Below are 19,908 nucleotides of genomic sequence, written 5' to 3'. Positions count from 1 at the left end.
ATGGTTTGTAATGGTTTTCAAGTTTTTTCAGGTGTTTTTTTAAGTCTGTTCAGAAGCATGTTTCAAGTGTTTCATCTACCTTCGGGTGTACGTTGCAACTATTTATTTGGATTTTTCAAAAGCAGATTGAGTGTTGCATCTCTCCTCATCGCCTACATCGTCTCATTGTGTCATTGTCCTGGTGCTAGCACTGCATCCATATGACGCCGAGGTCGGATCCTTCCGAATCAGAGGCGTCGCTCCCTTCCCCTCTTGTCGCTCGGGCAGCGTGGGCCCGCGTGGAGCATGCTAAACGGAGTGCAGCGCACGAGCGTTCATCCAGACATCCGGACGCTAGCACTGTCATTGATTTTTTTTGTTACATAGATTTTACTATGTATATAAATGTACGTTATATCTAGATACATAGAAAAATAATTTAAAACAATAAAGCAACTTCTGAGGAAATACCGCTCTCTCTCTCTCTCATCTTCGGGTAAAGTTAAATAAAAATTTAACCTCAGGAACATGTGTGTACAGCATCCAATTGAAACCTTGTGCACAGCAAATTTTGTCATCCTCTAGCAACATACATGGGTTCCGAATATCCTTTGCCAAGCTCTTCTCTCATTGTTGAAATCTGACAAACAAATAAACTACACTACTTACCTTTGGTCACTACTCACAACGTCAAATGCATTCTTTAGTCTGTCATTGGAACTAAGATCATCTTCAACAAATTGAGAATAAATGATAATTTTCTCTATAACCAGTGATAATAGAGATTGCATGTAAAAAAACATGCCCCAGCATATCCCCTTTTCAATCTCTTTTTACTAATGTTTTCCTCAATTAAGAAAACCAATCCTCAATCCATCAAAGAAAGGGGAGAGCAACTCATGCTTCTCATTCCTCAGTCCATCAAAATCCATAAAAAAAAATAGGAGAGCAACCCATTCTCATTCCCCAATCAACTCATGCTTCTCATTCCTCAGTCATCGAAATCCACAAAAAAAAAAGGAGAGCAACTCATTCTCATTTCCCAATCCATCAAAAATATAGGAGCACCACACTGGAGGCCGAACGGGAGGTCACCGAGAGAGAGGTAGGGGAAATAGAATGAAAAAAATAGCCATTGTCAGGTGGGTCTTCGCAACACCATCCTAAAACCACAAATCATGCTCCAAGGAAATCAGATCGACTGGTCTTTTCAAGCCAAGACCCCGGAGGACCCTCTTGCGCCACGCTGTTCCAAAAGAGTGAGCAGGAAGCTGAACCAGTTTTAAAAAGATGCGATGGCAACAATCATTACACAGTTTTATTTCTTATATATTCCATCCCTGGTATCGAAGCAGGAACAGAATCAATGATGCCCAAAACTCAACCAGATTTGAGGACTGCCGAAAACAGCTATTGCAAAACGTTTTCATAGCTGCACCAGGCAGAGACATACGACTAACAGAATCCGACAGCTCCGATCACTGTTGCATCTCATCTCCTGTGCTTATTCATCAAAGGGGGAGAAAAGGGAGGCATCCCCTTTTCACACTACAACAAATTCTGTGTTGCACCTAAGGTACTTAGCCCAATCGAACGGACTTGGTGAAATATCCTCACGTCTAGTTCACCTTCTCGATTACCCTCTTTGCAAAAGAGGGCAAACAGAATGATGCCGTGTGGATCTGAAAATACAGAATAGAATCAGGAAATAGCTCGTGGAGTTCTCACGCAAAGGCAGTGAAATCAGCAAAAATACACACCTCTGAGTTGTAGAACTTAAGGGGCCCTTTTGCTTTCGTAGAATGTTCATCCTCCTCAATGTTGAAAACAGGGTGCTGGAAATCAACAGCAGGCCCTTCGGTGGAGCAAAGCATGAACCCAATAACTCCGCTGCAATGGAAGCATGTTAACCAAGTGGAAAAAGGGGGAAACTGGCACAATCGCATACACAGGATTAGCTGTGCATACCTAGGGTATGTAGGTACCGTTGTCCAAGCATAGTTAACCGAGCCTTTGAAAACTTGGCGACAATTGACAACAATATCTTCAATGATGTGCATATGTAGCCATATGCTCTCTGCCTGGGTGCATACAACTCCACCCGGACGCAAAGCTCTGGCCACCGACTGGAAGAAAGGCTTCTCAAAAAGCTCCTGAGCAGGACCTGGTTATGCAAGCAGATGTTGATAAAACATTAATGACAGAGCAGTAGGTACAAAACACACGATTAACAACAGTTACCTATCGGATCAGATGAATCCACAATTACTGCATCATAAGTACCCTCTGGAGCATTTTTCAAAAAGGCGACCCCTGCATTAACAGATCAACGGAGACTTTAAACAGCACATAAATATTAGCACAGAACTTATTAATCAAATACATCACATAAACATCCATTAAATATGAAGTGGGCCATTAAAAATTCAATATTAAACTATTAAAAGAATCGGAAAGAAAGGACATGACTAAAACTATGCACGGATATCAAGCTGGAACCATGGAAATAAAAAGCAGGGGCCAGGCCCAGGTGCTGTCAGGGGAACTTCAAAATGTAGCATATGCCAATTTAGTTATGGACCAAATAATAAACAAACATAGAATTATGTATTCAAAATAAATAAATAAATATAAAATAATATGCATTCAAAATTCCAACAAGAATTAACATGGATGAGACACAAACCCAACTAATGATATCAACACAAGTTGAAGTGTTGAAACCAGAAGTTGTATATCCTATGTATTGATTGTAATAAAATTCAAGCTACATTTGAACCAGGGACAAACAAGACTCAGATGTTGCCTCCCAAACAAATAGTATGCAAAGCAAAACAAATCTTGACAAGCAGAGAATATAACATGCTACTAACCATCTCCAATGTGTAATGACACACGAGGGTCTTCAAATCCAACAGCTAGATGAGGGAAAAATTGCTTGGAGACCTGCACAATGGAACAGACAATTAAAAATAAGTAACACAAGAGACAAACCATTGAAAAGGTTATATAACTGTTAAGACAACAACAAAGCCTTTTAGTTCCAAGCAAGCTGAAGTACGTTAACAAAATTGCTTTAAGAAATTTGCTAAATCTAGGAAGAAGATTGCATCTACAACAGACAATAGTTCATCAAACCAGCAATAATCATGAAACAAAGAACACCTACATAGCTAGGATTGTAGCAGGGTAGCAATACCAAGTGAAACACAACCCCACAAGACAAAAGATACAATTTGAAATAGTAATATTTCACTTAGCTGCTCCTAGAACTTCGAGGTCAGAGAAAAATAGCACAAATCACTAGCACAAAATGTAGTATCAAAATATGGAAATGAATGAATTTTAAAAATTGAAAAAGGCATAGCAGGAGCAGCTAACATTACAGTAAAAAAATCAAGTAATATCAGTAAAATCAATTGCAGACATAAATTTGAAGGTAGATAAAGACACGTAAACCAAAATTATTGGTGTCCAGTGTAATCTAACAGAAAGCAAATGCTCTCAAACATCTAAAAGCCCTTAAGCCACAAACACTGAAATGCATTAATTACTAAAGAAAATATAATATCATTGGTCACTGCATAGTATTTTGGCTAATACAGGAAGAGAGATCTTACATCTACAACCATCTTGTCAATTTCACAGATGTCAATTTGTTCCACAGAGGAATGCCGTGAAACCTCACGCAGAACACCACCGTCACCCCCTCCAATAACCAACACCTGTGTATCATGAAACAATATATCATTACATCCAATAAATTTTAGAAACTATACATATTCATCATTTTGAAAAGTATGAATACCTAAACTCACCTCGTTAATAAACATGGCAATACATACACTTCCTAAGAAATTTTTACTACAGACTTTTCGAGGCATTACAAGCTCAAACAAATTATAAGCCAGAACTGTATGAAGTATCCAATGATCTGTTCTTAAAGATGTTTCAATTGATGCAAATAGCATTAGAGTAGACCTTTTAATACATAAATGGACCACAGCATGTACATGATTATCCTAAGACATGATGCTAGAAGCACCAGGGAAGTATTTCAATCATGTTATAAGCTAATAATTGCAGTTTTTATTGAACTTTTTTTGCCATAAAAATAAATAAAGAGGTGTATTCTTTAAAAAAAATTGTATATAAGTCAAATAAAGATGTTTATAAAGGCAAGGTATCAACAGCAAAAAGGGCCATGTCAGTCATATACCTTCTTGGGGTCCTTGATGGAGCAAAGGGGCAGGTGGGTGATCATCTCTTGGTACGCACACTCATCCCTATCTGTCACCTGAATAACTCCATCGAGGACAAGCACCTTGCCGTACGTAGAGGACTATAATGCAAAACAGAAAGGCAACAGAATCAATTCCCACTGACGAATAGGAGGTGGCTTGTGTGCAAGCCAAAGGGTAATAACAATTACCTGAAAAACCATCACATTTTGGTAGTCTGATTTCCCTTGGAACAGCACCTTCTCCACCTTCAAAGAGTGCGCCTCACCTACCATTTATTTAGACACCAAAATCCACCCATGAGCAAGGGCAAGCACACGTGATTGGCATGACAAGCAGTGATGATGAAAGAAGAATAAGCAGTGACGAAAGAAGAATATCCGAAGGAAGAGTGTGTGCTCAGCAGAACAGAACAGAACAGGGGAGCATCACGATGCGACAACCAGGTGCAGAGGAGCGGGACGCACCAGGCCACATGGGGCTAATCTCGGAGAACCATCCCGGGATGACGGCGGAGATCCCCGCCTGCTCGCCGGCCCCGGCGGCCGCCGCCTCGGCCTCGGCCCCCGCACCCGCACCCGCCGCGGCGGCGTCCTCCCCGCTCTCCCGCGCCCTCTTGGCCGCCGCCTCGGCCTCCATCCCGAAACCCTGAGCGCGCGCGGGAGGGAGGAACGCAGAGAGCCGAGAGAAAGCCCGAGGAGCTCGGTGCTCGGCGGGTGTGCGGCTGGCGGCTGCGGGAGGGAGGGGGTTCGCAGCAGCGAGCGGCCTTGAGATTAGGGCTCCTCTGTCCTCTCCCGGATGGCCGGATTCCTCCGTGTGTGTGGGTGGCTTTTGGGTTCCTCGCCGCGGCCGTATAAATAAGGGGGGCCCGGCCAGGCGAGCGGCGCACTTACAGATTCCGTGGTGCCCGTCGTACGTTGGTCCTCACTGGCCGGCGGGGCCACCTCAATGCGGGCCCCACAACTCAGTGTGTCGAGTGCCCGTCCCAGTCTGGGCGGCGCCGCGGCGGAGAATGTATTCGGCGGAGCGGAGCGGAGCGGGTCAGTGTGGCCAGGGATGGATGGGGGCCGCACGCAGCAATTTTATTCGATTCCATGATGCCCGGTTGATTGACGTTCCTGTCTGTCGTATTGGGCGGCACGCAGCACAACACAGAAGTGATGCTCGTGGTCAGTTCGGTGGTTGGTTTCTGGACTGATTTGAGTTGGTTGGTGCTGATTTATTGTGAGTTGTGAGAGGAAAACACTGTTGGCTGGTTGGTTTGGGCTGGCTGAAACCAACGAGCGAACATGTTGAAAATCTCTGAACATGCTAAAGCTATTTGAATTTGAATTTCATTTATGAGCGTGTTTAGTTGTCTAAATTTAGGAATTTGGGCTACGGTAGCATTTTCGTTTTTATTTGGTAAATAGTGTTCAATCGTGGACTAATTAGGCTCAAAACGTTCGTCTCGTAATTTCTAACCAAACTGTGCAATTAGTTTTTTTTTCGTCTACATTTAATACTCCATGCATATATCGCAAGATTCGATGTGATAGATATTGTAGCACTTTTTTAAATTTTGGGTGGGAACTAAACAAGCTCTATATTGGATTGGAAAAATTAGACTGCCTTGGCATAGTACTGGAAGCTTCATCTGGAGACGGAACTGTGTTGACCTTCTGACGAAGATGGCTTGGCTGGTGTCACCGCTTTTTGGACTGCAGAGTGCTGACTGACCAGTGTGGCGGGCGGCGGCCGTTCCTTTCGTTGGAGGATGACGCCGTGCGTCTTCCTTCCTGCCGCTGGGACGCTGGATGAGCTTGAGCACCTCTGTTCTGGCACGTCACGTTACCCTCCGTCTCAACAACTCCCTTCCGCGGCCGTTTCCGGCGAGAGCTGCGACCGCTGCAGTGGTCGTGCGCCGCGTAGAGCCTCTCGACCGTTCAACGCCTCTTTTGCCTCGTAGTCGTAGAGCATCTCCGACCGTTTTAGTAAATCTAGTCTTGATTTTATTTTATTTTCTTTTATTTATGGTGATGAAAAAAGGCACTCTAACATTTCTCTGTCTTACTCACACTTTGTATGCTTGGGAATGGACGCATTCACGCGAAAACACGCTGATGACCGATACCTCATTATTTTCGTTCCAGCTCTCCGTTGCTGGTATACTCCATCGCCGCCGCTCTTCCCCTGAAGGTTTATTGGAATTGGATTGGATGTCTGTCTACTATTTTTCAATCAAGAATATTAGAAGATAGAATAGGTAATGGATATTTCAGCGCGTGTTTAGTTGCCTGAAATTTAAAATTTGGGCTACTGTAGCACTTTCATTTTTATTTAGCAATTAGTGTTCAATTATGGACTAATTAGGCTCAAAACGTTCGTCTCGTAATTTTCCACCAAACTGTGCAATTAGTTTTTTTTTCGTCTACATTTAATGCTTCATGCACGGGGCGCAAACATTCGATGTGATAGGTACTGTAGTACTTTTTGGAATTTGGAGTGGAACTAAACACAGCCTCATTTTAGAAGTCTGGATGTGAGTTATGATGTCGGAACGACTGACCACGGCCCGACCAGCGCCGCCTTCTAGGTTTGTTGAAATTGGATTTTCTGCTACTATTTTTAGACCCGGGAATACTAGAAGATAGAGGAGATAATGGATATCAGGTTTTAAAGGGTTTGGGTATGAGCTTATTAGGTGTCGAGGATGGGCGATAACTTACAACTTATTTCGGTCATAGTCAACGGCTTGATATGTACGGATAGAAGATGATGCATATGTTTTTAGAAACAAATGAAAGAAAACTATTGATCGAGTGTATGTTGTTCGTACTCAATAGTTTTTAGAAAGGTTCAATATCAAATTTTTAGGACTCAGGGTGTGTTTGGCTGCCAGCCACACGTTGCCACGCGCAGCCTAAGATGTGGTGTTAGAAATTGGCACCACAATCGTGACGTGTTTTTCAACTACAAAACCTTATAGCTAACACATCTAAAAGGCTAAACCAAGCAACAACCTTTCCTCTTTGGCCCACGGCAATTTAGATTAGCAAAGTATGGCAGGGAGTCAAAATACCCTTTCAATTTTTTAATACCATTAGAGACACTGTCGATGTTTGACCACCGATAGCCTGCCACGGGGGTCCCCGGGACAGTATGTTCGGGCTTCAGCGTATGTGGAACTCGATGGTTAACGCAAGAGACAGTCGATTTATCCTGGTTCGGGGCCTCGACCGTGTTCGAGTAATAGCCCTACGTCCAGTCGGCGTTAGCCTTTGCGTTGGATTGATCGTAAAGTGTTGTATCGTACAATTGTTCTCTGAACTCCCGATCTAAGGAGCCCTGCCCTCTTTTATATAGTCAGGAGGCTAGAGTCCTAGTCGGTTTACAATGAAAGTTCCTAGTAGGATTACAGAATAATACTGCTACTAAAAGTACAGGGGGAAGAATCCTAATTAGACTAGGTCTTCTCCCTTCCTTGCGGGGTATCCCGTGGGTCCCGTACCGACAAGCCCCCGAGCACTTCATGGTTGAGTTTTGAAAGCCTCGTCTTGTTCCTTCAAGTCTCATCGAGCAGGAACAAGCGTCGTTCGAGTGCTTTTTGAGCGAAACCGTATAGCGCTTCGTGAGATCTTTGCGTGGTGTGTACTTTTTTTAAAGAAAAAAATACTCCCATTTGGATGTAGCCCCCGAGCCTCTTGCTGTTTGGCACAAGGAGCTTGAGGGTCTTTTCTTGAAATTGCCCTGATTCTTCGTCGAAAGGCTTCCGAGCATATACCCAGGTTCTTTTTGTCGTGTGGTCTTGAAGTCGTCTGTTTTGAAGAAGTCTTCTGAGTGATGTGCGCTTTTTGAAGGAAAAAGTGCACTCACTGAGTGTAGCCCCCGAGCCTCTTGCTATTTGGAATAAAAAGTTGGAGGGTCTTGATTCTTATGTTGTTTGAAAAACTGTTGTCTTGAAGTAGTCGTCTTGGTGACGTGCGCTTTTTGAAGAAAAGAGTGCACTCACTGAGTGTAGCCCCCGAGCCTCTTGCTATTTGAAACAAAAAGTTAGAGGGTCTTGAATCTGAGTTGTTCGAAAGAACTGAGAACTTCTCCTGTTGTAGCCCCTGAGCATATATCCAAGTTATTTTGTTCAGGAAGAACTCGGATGTAGGGTCTTGGCATATTCTCTGGTAGTCTGCTGTTGTCAGATGTAGTTGTATGGTGGTGGTTGAGTATGAATGATGTTTGTTCACGAGTTGTATAGTGTTGGTATATTCTTTCGAATATACTTGTCCTTGAGTACTGTTCCTTCATGCCTGAGTCCTTTCTCATTGAATTCTGTCTTTTTACTGTGTCCTTTGTTAGGCTTGTTTCGTTTGTGCTCCTGGTCCATGTGCACTGCTCCTTTGGTCTATAAATATCCTCCTAGAGTGCTGTTTTGATTCGTTGAGTGTTTTGTTGCTTGTTCTGAAGTCTCTGTAGTCATGAATATGGTAGTTTGTGAAGTTGAGCAGCCCCCGGGCTTATTTTGCAGTTTTTGTGTGTCTTGCCGTAGCTGGAGGGAGTCTTGTGATAGGGATTAGAGGTAGGCTAATACCGCAACAGCATTATACTTGGAAGTACGTGGCGGTAGTTAGAGAGAGTCTTGTGATGTGGGGTGTGATCCTTTATCTGGCAGTTCTGGGTTGATCCTCGTCGCCTGCCCTGAGACTGTCCGATGCAGATTAGCATCATATCTAGCATCATATAGGACTTGGGTAGACAGATGCCTGCCGGCCTTCTCTGCTTCATGTTGTCCCGCCGTGCTGTTGATTTTCGCTTTGGATGCACTGCGCCCGTCCTTTGAAGAAAATAGTGTAGCCGAGGGCGGTTTGTCCTGCCGAGTAGCAATTTGGAACGCGTAGTCATTCCAGAGCCTAGCCATGTATGGGTTCCTCTTTGCTACTTTGCTTTTCGTGGTACCGAGTTTGTTGGGTCTTATAAGATGTGTAATCTTCTATTTTTGAAACTAGTTATAATGGAAATAATCTTGTCTTCTGAGTTGCAATTCTTTATTTTCCTGTTGTCCTGGTTGTTGATGTGATTTCCGAGTTCTTTCTATAAGGACCGGGTTGTTGCTCTCCTTGTGAGATAACCTTTCTTTGCTTCATTGTTGATGAGTTCTTTTTGTGATGATATGATAATTCTACCGTGGTGCTGGATAGATAAGTCTAAAATCTACCCGTTGAACTGTACCGTTGTGTGGATTTGAGCCGTCCGTCATTTTAGCTACGTCGGTAAATGGACCGTTGCGTCCTCATGCCATGTTAAAACGGGCCTGGTGGGCTGTGTTTTTACCGGTGTAAAATTTATTTAAAGGCCTTTGTCCTCCTTTTCTTTGGTATCCTGCCTTCGCCTTGAAAAAACCATAGCCTTTGCAACTCCGCCGTCGCCATTGCCGCCGCCATCTGAGTGCCACCGTCCGAGCCTTCTCTTTCCCTAGTTCTTTTTTGCCTCTGTTGTTACATGGGTAGGAAGAAAGCCGTGAGCAAGTCTCAGGCAACCTTCGTGGATGAGGAGTCATCACTTTCCGTGATCGAGAACCAAGAGTTCGTGGCCATGAGGACTGCCCAGAAGGCTTGGCCTGCTCCGACAACGACTGAAGACCAGCTTCGTGAGCTTGTTAGCGATGGTCTGATCCAGAGCAAGGACATTGCTGAATGGAGAGCTCTAGGCGAGCATCGGGTCCCTGCTCTAGGCCCTGGTGAGATTATTCTCTTCGTCTCCTTTATCCGTGCTGGACTTTGCCTTCCTGCTTCCGCCTTCCTTCATCAATTTCTCAGTTATTTTGGGGTTAGTTTGAACCATCTTACTCCCAATGTCGTTCTCCATCTTTCTGTTTTTGTTCATCTTTATGAAACTTTCCTTAGAATTCCTCCTTCTCTTTCTCTCTTCTGTCACTTCTTTTGTCTGAAGCCTCAACCCCGCCGCGAAGACACCAATGTTCTTGGCGGCTGTGGGATTCAGTTTTGCTAGGGTCTTAAAAGCAAGTTCTTTGACTATGACCTGGTTGATTATGTGAGGGATTAGCACGCTGACTGGTTCTATGCCGCCAATTTGATTCCTTCTCTCGCCGTTCATTCTGGATCTGGTCCCTCGGTTAACGACCAGTGGGAAAAGAACTCCCTGACATCGGACAAGCTCCAAGCGATCTAGCCGTTCCTTGAGCAGATAAGCACTCTGAAGCAGCAGGGCTTGACCGGCTTCGGAATCGTCTCGAGTTTTCTTCGGCGTCGTGTTCAGCCTCTGAAGGAGCGAGAGAACTTTGGCTTCGAGTACTCTGGGGCTGAGGATCCTTCACGCATGGTCCCTGCCCTTGAGTTGACTGATGAGGAGGTACTCGAGCATCTTTAGAAGATGCTAAAAGGAGCAAGTGTTGTCCCGTTACCGTCTCCGAGTTCTGTGCAAAGAACCCGCCTCCAGCTATAAGTTGTTTTCTCTTTGTGTGGGTACTTTTTGTATTTCTTTTTTCTGTATCTATTTTTGCTTAGTTTTCCTTGTCTTGTTGTCTTATTCTTTTCATAGGAATTGGGGCGTAACTTCGTCTACCTAATTCCCCTTCACGACCTCCCTGCCATTGTGGGGGCTAGGGGTAGTCTTGCTGGGGCTTCTTTAACTAGTAAGTCACAAACCGTCGTAATGCTTCCTAGTGTTTCTTCCGCAAACCCTGATGTATATGTAGAGTACGTTCCTCATTCAGTTCCTCGAGCTGCTCGTAGCGTCGGCAAGAGGGGGCGAGTGGCTGGTTCTTCTTCTGGTGTGCCTGCTGCCAAGAAAGCTCGCCAGTCGAGTACTTGTCTAGGTACTCAAGTTATAGCTAGCATGCTCTTAGGTGAGCACATTAATACGCTCTGTCCTTCTGTTGCTTGTTTTTGTCTTTAACCAGGTACTTTTGTTCTTTTTCAGCTAGTGCTATGGTGGCCTTGGTCGAGACTAAGGAAGAAGAGGATGATGATGCACCCCTTGTCATGCGGCGGTGAGTTGTTTTCTTATTTTCCTGCTGTTGAATCCCTCCTTTTTGTTTTGACTTTGGTCTTGATCTTTTTGTAGTAAGCGGTCGTTGGGTACGAGTTCTTCTGGGGCTCCGGTACCGAGTTCCTCTGGGGCTCTAGTACCAGCTACGCCGCTCTTATCGTAGGGTGGCGGTGATGTTTTTGCCACCATAGTTCCTCCTGCAAGGTCTTCTTTTGGTTTCTTGAAGAAGAAGATAGCTGAGTAAGTGACTCTTTGTTGTGCTTCTTTGCTTTTTTGCTTTCCTTTTTCCTGACTTGTATTTTTATCGACGAGTTTCTCTATCATCTTGCAGTCCCTTGCCTTTTCTTACTCCTCCGCCGCCTTCTAGCCAGCCTTCTGGTGCGCCCCCGCGTACTAAGTCGAAGGACTCGGAGAGTACAGTCGATGAGGTGGCTATGAGGAAAGCTGGGCCCCCTGCTGTTGCTGACCCTATGGCTCTAGAGGTGACTGTGATCATGGCGGTGGGTACTTCTGAGGAGGTTGCCAGGGCTTCCTAGGACATAGCCCTGGTCTTGCCTTCTTTGCCTGCGCCGACTTCTCCCTCAGCTCCCCTTGGTACCGGTGCTTCACGCTTGGATGACGATGTGTTGCATCAATTTGATGCTACTCATTGGTTGTCTGAGCTGACCGTAGCCTGGGGGAACTTGGCGTCCTCTGTGACTTCTTTTGAGGAAAAGCTCCAGGTTAGTTTTTCTGAGATTCTTTCTTTAGCTGTTCATCTTTCTCTTGTCCTTACGACTTGTTTTTCTATCTCTCTATTTGCTCAGTCTTTTTCTCGTGATCATACCGGCTTCTTTTTCTTATCTGAAACTAAGAAAAAGTTGTCCTCCGAGGTGAGTACCTTGAAGGCAGAGCTTGACATCTACCGGGCCGAGATGGAGACTGAGCGCCAGACGCATCAGAAGGAGGAGAAGGCTCTCCACGCCTAGGTTGTTGAGGCAGAAAAGCAGAGGGATGCTGCGGTGGAGTCCTTGAAGAATGAGTGCAAAGGTATTGCAGGTTCTTTTTGTTTCCTTTTGTATTCTGATTTTCTTTTCTGCTGACTTGTTTTTGTTGCCTGGTCTAGCTCTCCGAGTCAAAAAGCAAAAGCTCTCGGAGGGTATCGAGGAAATGAAGATCACCGCCCGCAATAGTCACAACAGGGCCGAGGAGGTAATTACTCGCGCTGAAGAAGAGCTCGCGCTTGCCAAACTGATTAGGCGTGGAGCTGACAGAGATCTTGTGCAGGCTCAAAAGACTATTCAAGACTTGTCTGGTAAGTTGGCGACGGCCACTAAGAACTAGAACACTTTGTGGAAATCCTTCCGGTCAGTAGCCGACCTTCTCCAAACTCCAGCAGATGACGGTCAACCTTGGGCTCAGTTCATTCCCCGAGTTCCAACCCGTTTCCAGGAGTTTGTGAAGAGGTGCACCCGCTTATGTACCAGGAATGTTCTTGCCCAGGTCTGGGTTCTTTCTCCAGAGTTTCCCCTGTCCAAGATTGCCGACGAAGTCGAAAGTCGAGAATATGTTGATGCTGTTGAAAGGGCGAAGCCTGAGGTCGAAGACTTAGCCAGTAGGATTGTTGATAACCTTAATATTGATATTTCTATTCCTGATGACAATGCTTGAATATAATCGACCTTTGTACTCTGGCTTTTGTAACAGAATACTTATATTTTTTCTTGAATGAAGATCCTTTATCTTTGTTGATGTCTTCTTTGTCTGGATGTCTAATCCTTGCTTATTCTTTAAATGTGTTGTCCAAGTGATCAGAATTTTCTCCGAGTAGTTATTTGTTCTGACTTTCATCTGCGTTGTATAAACCGCTTGGTGTATGTAGATCGTTGCATTTGACAAATTTTCTTGATTTGCCGAGTACTTGTCTGGCTTTTGTCTGTGACTTGTAAACAACCCGGTATAGACCGTTGTCTCGATAAACTTTGTGTTCTTGTTAGTACTAAAAAGACTTAGCGATATCTCCAGCTTCTTCTTCTCTGCTTGGCTCGTAGTGTGGTCAACAACCGGTCCTATCTCTGGTTGCAAAAATATCCTAGGACCGGCAAGCCCCTGAGCACTTCGTGGTAGAGCTCTGGAAGCCTCGTCTTGTTTTCTTCAAGTCAGAAACAAGCGTTGTCCAAGTGCTTTCTTGAGCAAAACCGTTTAATGCTTCTTGGGATCTTCTGAGTGTAGCCCCCGAGCCTCTTGCTATTTGGAACAAGGAGCTGGAGGGTCTTGTCTTGAATTTGCTCTAATTTATGCTCGGGCTTAGTTTCAGTCGTTTTTACTTTTTGGTTCGGGTGTTAGCTTGTTAGCTACCCTCATCGGCGGGCTCAAGCATCTTTTAAGCTATTTTGCTCTCGGCCGGGATGCTCAGGCGTATTTTCAGCCATTTTGCTTTTTGTTTCGAGTGTTAGCTTGTTAGCTACCCTTATCGGCGAGCTCAGCATCTTTTCAGCTATTTTGCTCTCGGCCGGTATGCTCAGGCATGTTTCAGCCATTTTGCTTTTTGTTTCGGGTGTTAGCTTGTTAGCTACCCTCATCGGCGGGCTTAAGCATCTTTTCAGCTATTTTGCTCTTGGCCGGGATGCTCAGGCGTATTTTTAGCCATTTTGCTTTTGGTTCAGGTGTTAGCTTATTAGCTACCCTCATCGGCGGGCTCAAGCATCTTTTCAGCTCTTTTGCTCTCGGCCGGTATGCTCAGGCGTCTTTTTAGCCATTTTGCTTTTTAGTTCGGGTGTTAGCTTATTAACTACCCTCATCGGCGGGCTCAAGCATGTTTTCAGCTCTTTTGCTCTTGGCCGGTATGCTCAGGCATCTTTTTAGCCATTTTGCTTTTTAGTTTGGGTGTTAGCTTATTAGCTACCCTCATCGGCGGGCTCAAGCATGTTTTTAGCTCGTTTGCTCTCGGCCAGAATGCTCAGACGTCTTTTCAGCCATTTTGCTTTTTAGTTCGGGTGTTAGCTTATTAGCTACCCTCATCGGCGGGCTCAAGCATGTTTTTAGCTCTTTTGCTCTCGGCCGGTATGTTCAGGCATCTTTTCAGCCATTTTGCTTTTTAGTTCGGGTGTTAGCTTATTAGCTACCCTCATCGGCAGGCTCAAGCATGTTTTCAGCTCTTTTGCTCTCGGCTGGTATGCTCAGGCGTCTTTTCAGCCATTTTGATTTTTTGTTTTTATTGGAAACAACTCGGGGAAGGCCATAATGAGACATATGTTTGTCGAGAAAGAACCATTTTTATTGATCATGAATATTGATAGGTCACGATAGTACATATGTTGTTGATGAGCGCTATCTTTGTTGATCATGATCGTTGATCTCTTGTGTCTTGTATACATATTTTTCCTTGAGTTGTTTTCATGCATAGAATCTTCGTAGCTGACTGATGTGCCATGTATTGTTGACTTCTTTTCTGTCTTCAGTTATCAGCTTGTATGTGTCTGGTCTGGTGACTTTTGTGACGATAAAAGGACCTTCCCATGGACTGAGTAGTTTATGGCGTCCGTCGGTTTTTGTATTCTTCTTCGTACTAGGTCTCCGACTTGTAATGATCGAGACTGGGTATTCTTGTTGTAGTGGCATCTTAGTCCTTGGAGGTATCTTGCTGATTGAAGGGTAGCGTTTACTCTGACTTCTTTTGTACTGTCGAGTTCTAATCTTCGGGTGTGTTCTCCTTCTCCTTCGTCGTATTGTTCTATCCTTGGTGACGTCCAGATCAAGTCTGTGGGTAGTACTGCTTTTGATCCGTACACCAGGAAGAAAGGTGAGTATCCGGTGGCTCTGCTTATTTGAGTCCATAGCCCCCATACAACCTTGGGTAATTCTTCAATCTATTTTGATCCATAGTCTATTAGTTCTTCATACAATATTGGTTTTAATCTAGCTACTATGAGTCTGTTTGCCCTTTCGACCTATCCGTTGGCCTCTGGATGTGCGACTGATGCGTAATCTATTCTGAAGCCATAGTCTTGTGCCCAACTTTGGAATTCTGTGGCTGTGAAGGGAGAACCCAAATCCGTGATGATTCGATTGGGCATGCCAAAGCGGTGCATAATGTCCTAGATGAACTCGACTGCTTTGGCTGCGCTGTATTTTGCGAGTGGTTTGAATTCAATCCACTTGGTGAACTTGTCAATTGCTACGAAGATGTACTCGAAGCCGCCTTTTGCTTTCTTGAGGGGTCCTACTTGATCTAGCCCCCAGCAGGAGAAAGGCCAAGCAGGTGGGATGCAGATGAGGTTGTGAGCTGGCACATGAGCCTGTCTTGCAAATATTTGACAACCTTTGCATCTTCTAACGAGTTCTTCTACGTCTTTCAAAGCGGTTGGCCAGTAGTAACTGGTGCGGAATGCTTTTCTGACTAGTGTTCTTGAAGCGGCGTGATTTCCATAGCAACCTGAGTGTATTTCGTCTAGGATCTCTTTGCCCTCTTCAAATGAGACGCATTTGAGGAGTACTCCTGATGATGCGGCTCTTCTGTAGAGCTTGTCTCCTATTAGGACATAGTTCTTGCTTCTGCGAACAACTCGGGTAGCTTCTTCTTTTTCCGTTGGCAACTTATTTTCTTTGATGTAATTAATAAAAACCTAGGTCCATGAAGTGGTGATTACCAAGATCTGGGTGTCTTTGGCTGAGATTTCAGGGGTTATCTCACCGGGTTGTTTGATAGAGGGAGCTGATAACTCCTCTATGAATACATCGGGTGGGACCTTCGCTCTGTCTGATCCAAGCTTGGTGAGGATGTCTTCCGCAATATTAGAATCACGTAGGATGTGTAGAATTTCTAATCCTTGAAAATGTTTTTCGAGCTTTCATATTTCAGCACAGTAAGCGCCCATGTTTTCTTTGGTGCAGTCCCAATCTTTGTTGACTTGATTGATTACTAATGCTGAATCTCCGTAAACGAGTAAACGCTTGATTCCGAGGGTAATTGCCACTCGTAGCCCGTGGATGAGGGCTTCGTATTCTGCCTCATTGTTTGTAGCTTGCCATAATATCTGAAGGACGTACTTGAGTTGCTTTCCGTCTGAAATTAGGAGGACACCTGCACCGGCTCCGCCTAGCTTGAGTGATCCATCAAAGTACATTTTCCAATGATCAAGGATGGTACTTGACACAGGTTGTTGAATTTCTGTCCATTTGGCAACAAAATCAGCCAGGGCTTGAGATTTAATTGCCTTCCGTGGGGTGAAATCGATATTGAGAGCACCAAGTTCAACTGCCCACTTAGATATGCGCCCTATTGCATCTCTGTTGTGTAAGATGTCTCTGAGTGGGAAATCTGTCACCACGGTAATCTTGTGGCTTTCAAAATAGTGGCGAAGCTTGCATGAAGTGATCAGGAGGGCGTAGAGTAGTTTTTGCACATGCGGGTACTGGATTTTTGATCCTGATAGTACTTCGCTGATGTAGTATATGGGGTATTGTACTTTATATACACGGCCTTCTTCTTCTGTTTCTACGACAATCGTAGTGCTGATCACCGTAGAAGTTGCCGCAATGTACAACATCATGTCTTTGTATTTTTTTAGAGGTGTGAGAACGGGTGAGGATATGAGATATGCCTTGAGCTTCTTGAAAGCTTCATTGGCTTCTTCTGTCCACTCGAACTTGTCTGTCTTCTTTATTAATTTAAAGAAAGGTAACCCTTTTTTGCCCAGTCTTGATATGAAACGATTTAGTGCCGCCATGCAGCCTATTAGCTTCTGCACATCTTTGACACTTCGAGGAGGGCCCATCTCTATTATGGCTCGAATTTGCTTGGCGCTTGCTTCGATTCTGCGATGACTAACCAGGAATCCAAGTAGTTGTCCTGAAGGAACTTCGAATACACATTTGTTTGGATTCAATTTCTACCTCCATCTTTTCAGGTTTTTGAAGGTTTGCTTTAGGTCTTCAATTAGTGTATCCGGGTTCTTTATCTTTACCACTACGTCATCTACGTATGCTTCTACGTTTTCGCCGATCTGATCACCTAGTCATGTTTTGATAGCTCTTTGGTAAGTCGTACCAGCATTTTTGAGTCCAAATGACATGGTTTTGTAGCAGTAGGCACTGAATGGAGTGATGAAAGATGTCTTGCTCTGGTCTCTTTCCTTTAATGCAATCTGGTGATATCCTAAATAGCAATCAAGGAAGGATAATAGGGCAGATCCTACTGTTGAATCAACTATCTGATCAATGTGTGGTAGTCTAAACGGATCTTTCGGGCAGTGTTTGTTGAGATCTGTGTAGTCGACACACATGCGCCACTTGTCCGTATTCTTTTTCTATACCAGAACTGGGTTTGCTAGCCAATCTGGATAGAGGATTTCTCTGATGAATCCGGCTACCATTAGTTTTGTAATTTCCTTTTTAATTGCTGCCTTCTTGTCGGGTGAGAATCATCGTAGCCGTTGCTTTACAGGCTTGGAGCCTTCATTGATATCAATTCTTTGCTCAGCCAACTCTCTTGGGACACCTGGCATGTCAGCTGGCTTCCAAGCGAAGATATCTTTGTTGTCCCAAAGAAAGTTGGTGAGCATGAGTTCCTATTTTGCCGAGAGGTGGGCGCTGATGGTTGCTGTTTTGGAGGGATTGCCAGTGCCCAGGTCGATTTGCTTGACGTCGGCTTCTTTTGGTGGTGCGAGGATGCTGGGCTTTTTAGCCGGTATCTCTAATTCTTCTTGGCTTATTTCTGTGGCAATAGTGGCTATTTTTTTCTACCATTGTCGGCTTGTGCTTTGGCTGCAATTTGGATTGCCTAAACGTTGCAGTCGAAGGCGCGCTTCAAATCACTTCGAAGAGAAAGGACACCGTTAGGTCCTGGTATCTTAAGCAATAGGTACGGATAATGTGGTATTGCCATGAATTTTGCTAGTGCTGGGCGCCCGAGGACTGCGTGGTATGATGAATCAAAGTCTGCAACTTCAAACTTGATGAACTCTATATGGTAGTTCGATGGAGTCCCAAAAGTAACCGGTAGAGTGATTTGTGCAAGTGGCATTGCTGCCTTGCCGGGTACTATGCCATAAAATGGCGTGCTTGTTGGTGTGATCATCTCGGCGAGTTGTAGTCCCATCTTCCTTAGAGTTTCTAAAAAAATGATGTTGAGTCCGGCTCCTCCGTCGATTAGTACTTTCGTAACAGTCATACCGGCAATGGTTGGATCTAGAACCAATGGGTAATGGCCTACGTTTCCTACGCTGGTCCATTGGTCTTCTCTTTAAAATTGGATTGGATACTCTGACCAATTGAGATATCTTGGTGTAGCAGGTTCTGCTGCCATGATGGTTCGTAACGTTAGCTTTTCTTGATGTTTGCTTCTAGAATCTGGAACCCCGACAAAGATTACTGCCATTGTCCCTCTGGATTTTTGGAATCCCTTGTCTTCATGGTTGTCTCCTTCTTTTTTCTGATTGTCTTCTTTATTGTTCCCTTTACTATCTTTCCTTGTGTATCTTTCATTGAAGGTGTAGCAATTTCCGATGGTGTGCTTTCCATTGGGGTGCAAGATGCAACGCATGTTCTCAATGTCGTCATACCTTCTGGGTTTTGGAAACTTCTTTGATTTGTTTGCCATTGCTACTGTGTTGTCTGGTCCACATTTTCTTTCTTGATGTATGTTGTTTCGAGGATTTTGCCTGTTCGGGTTGTCTCTGTTATTTCTATCCAGGAATCTTTCTCGTGTCTTTTCCTCTATGGTAATCATCTTTTCCACTGTTCATCTGAATTCTTCATTGTTTCTTGGATTTTCTTTGTAGAAGTCTTGAAATTGCCACCTAGCCATGATTCTGTGAGAGAAAGCTTTGATTACTTCTCGTTGTGTGATGTCATGTACTTGAGCTCATAGTTCCCCAAATCATCGATAGTAATTTCTGAGACTTTCACCTCCTTTCTGCTTGAGTCCTTTTAACTCTGCGTGAGTGATTGGGTGTGTAATAATACCCACGAAATTTTCACAGAAAGCTCTTTGCAAGTCCTTCCAATTTTTGATTGATCCTGGATTCAATTTGTCAAACCATTGCAGTGGCATGGTTTCTAAGGCCATGGGAAAGAACAAGGTCTTGATGTCATCGTCTCCTCCGGCCAATTCAATCGATTGCGAGTAAATCCTGAGCCATTACTTTGGTTCGGTCTTTCCGTCATACTTGGAATGGTTGGATGGCTTGAACTTATGAGGCAGTCGTATTGAAGCAAGTCTGTTTGCAAAATAGGGGAATCTATCGTGCGTTCTGGCTTCTGTGTATTCTGATTCAGCGCCCCCTTCTAGCCAACTGTTGTCTTGGTGAGAGTAGTTTTGCGTGGCTGTCCGAGTAGGTGCTTTGCTTCTGGCCTTTCTTGGTTGTTTGACTCGGTCGTTTTGACTATGATTTCTTCGACTTTCTCTATTGTGACTTCCACTTGGTCCAAGTCTTTCAAAGGTGGACTTCCTCTGATTTTGATCTTCCTGTTCATGAGATGTTGCCTTTCCATCGTGTGTCCTAAGGACTGTGGATCAGAGAAAGTCCCGGAGCTGTTCTTGTTTTTCATTGGGATATGAAGTCGCCCTGAGTTCTTCTAGTGCTTCTCGGATCTTATCGTAGGGTGTGTTCGCTGCTCGTCCTTCTTCGACCTCTCGCTCTGATTTTCTCCTATTGTACTCAGCTAGATTTGACTCATATTTGGTCCAAGTGTTCTTTCGCTGCTTAGCACAACGTTGACACCCTTG

At 44.4% G+C, this 19,908-nt stretch overlaps 1 protein-coding gene across 1 annotated transcript; it reads right to left on the bottom strand.

Moving 5' to 3' along the window:
- Nucleotides 1–1,275: 1,275 nt before the first annotated feature.
- On the bottom strand, nucleotides 1,276–5,059 carry LOC136545699 (spermidine synthase 1-like). Its single transcript, XM_066537692.1, has 9 exons — nucleotides 4,688–5,059; nucleotides 4,412–4,488; nucleotides 4,199–4,321; nucleotides 3,600–3,704; nucleotides 2,853–2,925; nucleotides 2,221–2,292; nucleotides 1,948–2,143; nucleotides 1,740–1,869; nucleotides 1,276–1,661 (listed from the first exon to the last, which is right to left on the bottom strand). Exons 1-9 carry the CDS (start codon nucleotides 4,857–4,859, stop codon nucleotides 1,599–1,601), a joined length of 1,011 nt encoding a protein of 336 aa, XP_066393789.1. The 5' UTR covers nucleotides 4,860–5,059; the 3' UTR covers nucleotides 1,276–1,598.
- Nucleotides 5,060–19,908: the final 14,849 nt, after the last annotated feature.

Source organism: Miscanthus floridulus, chromosome 3 (genome assembly GCF_019320115.1).
Source record: "Miscanthus floridulus cultivar M001 chromosome 3, ASM1932011v1, whole genome shotgun sequence".
NCBI lineage: Eukaryota > Viridiplantae > Streptophyta > Magnoliopsida > Poales > Poaceae > Miscanthus > Miscanthus floridulus.
Note: the sequence above shows the minus strand (reverse complement) of the source record. Positions and strands in the feature narration are given on the sequence as shown.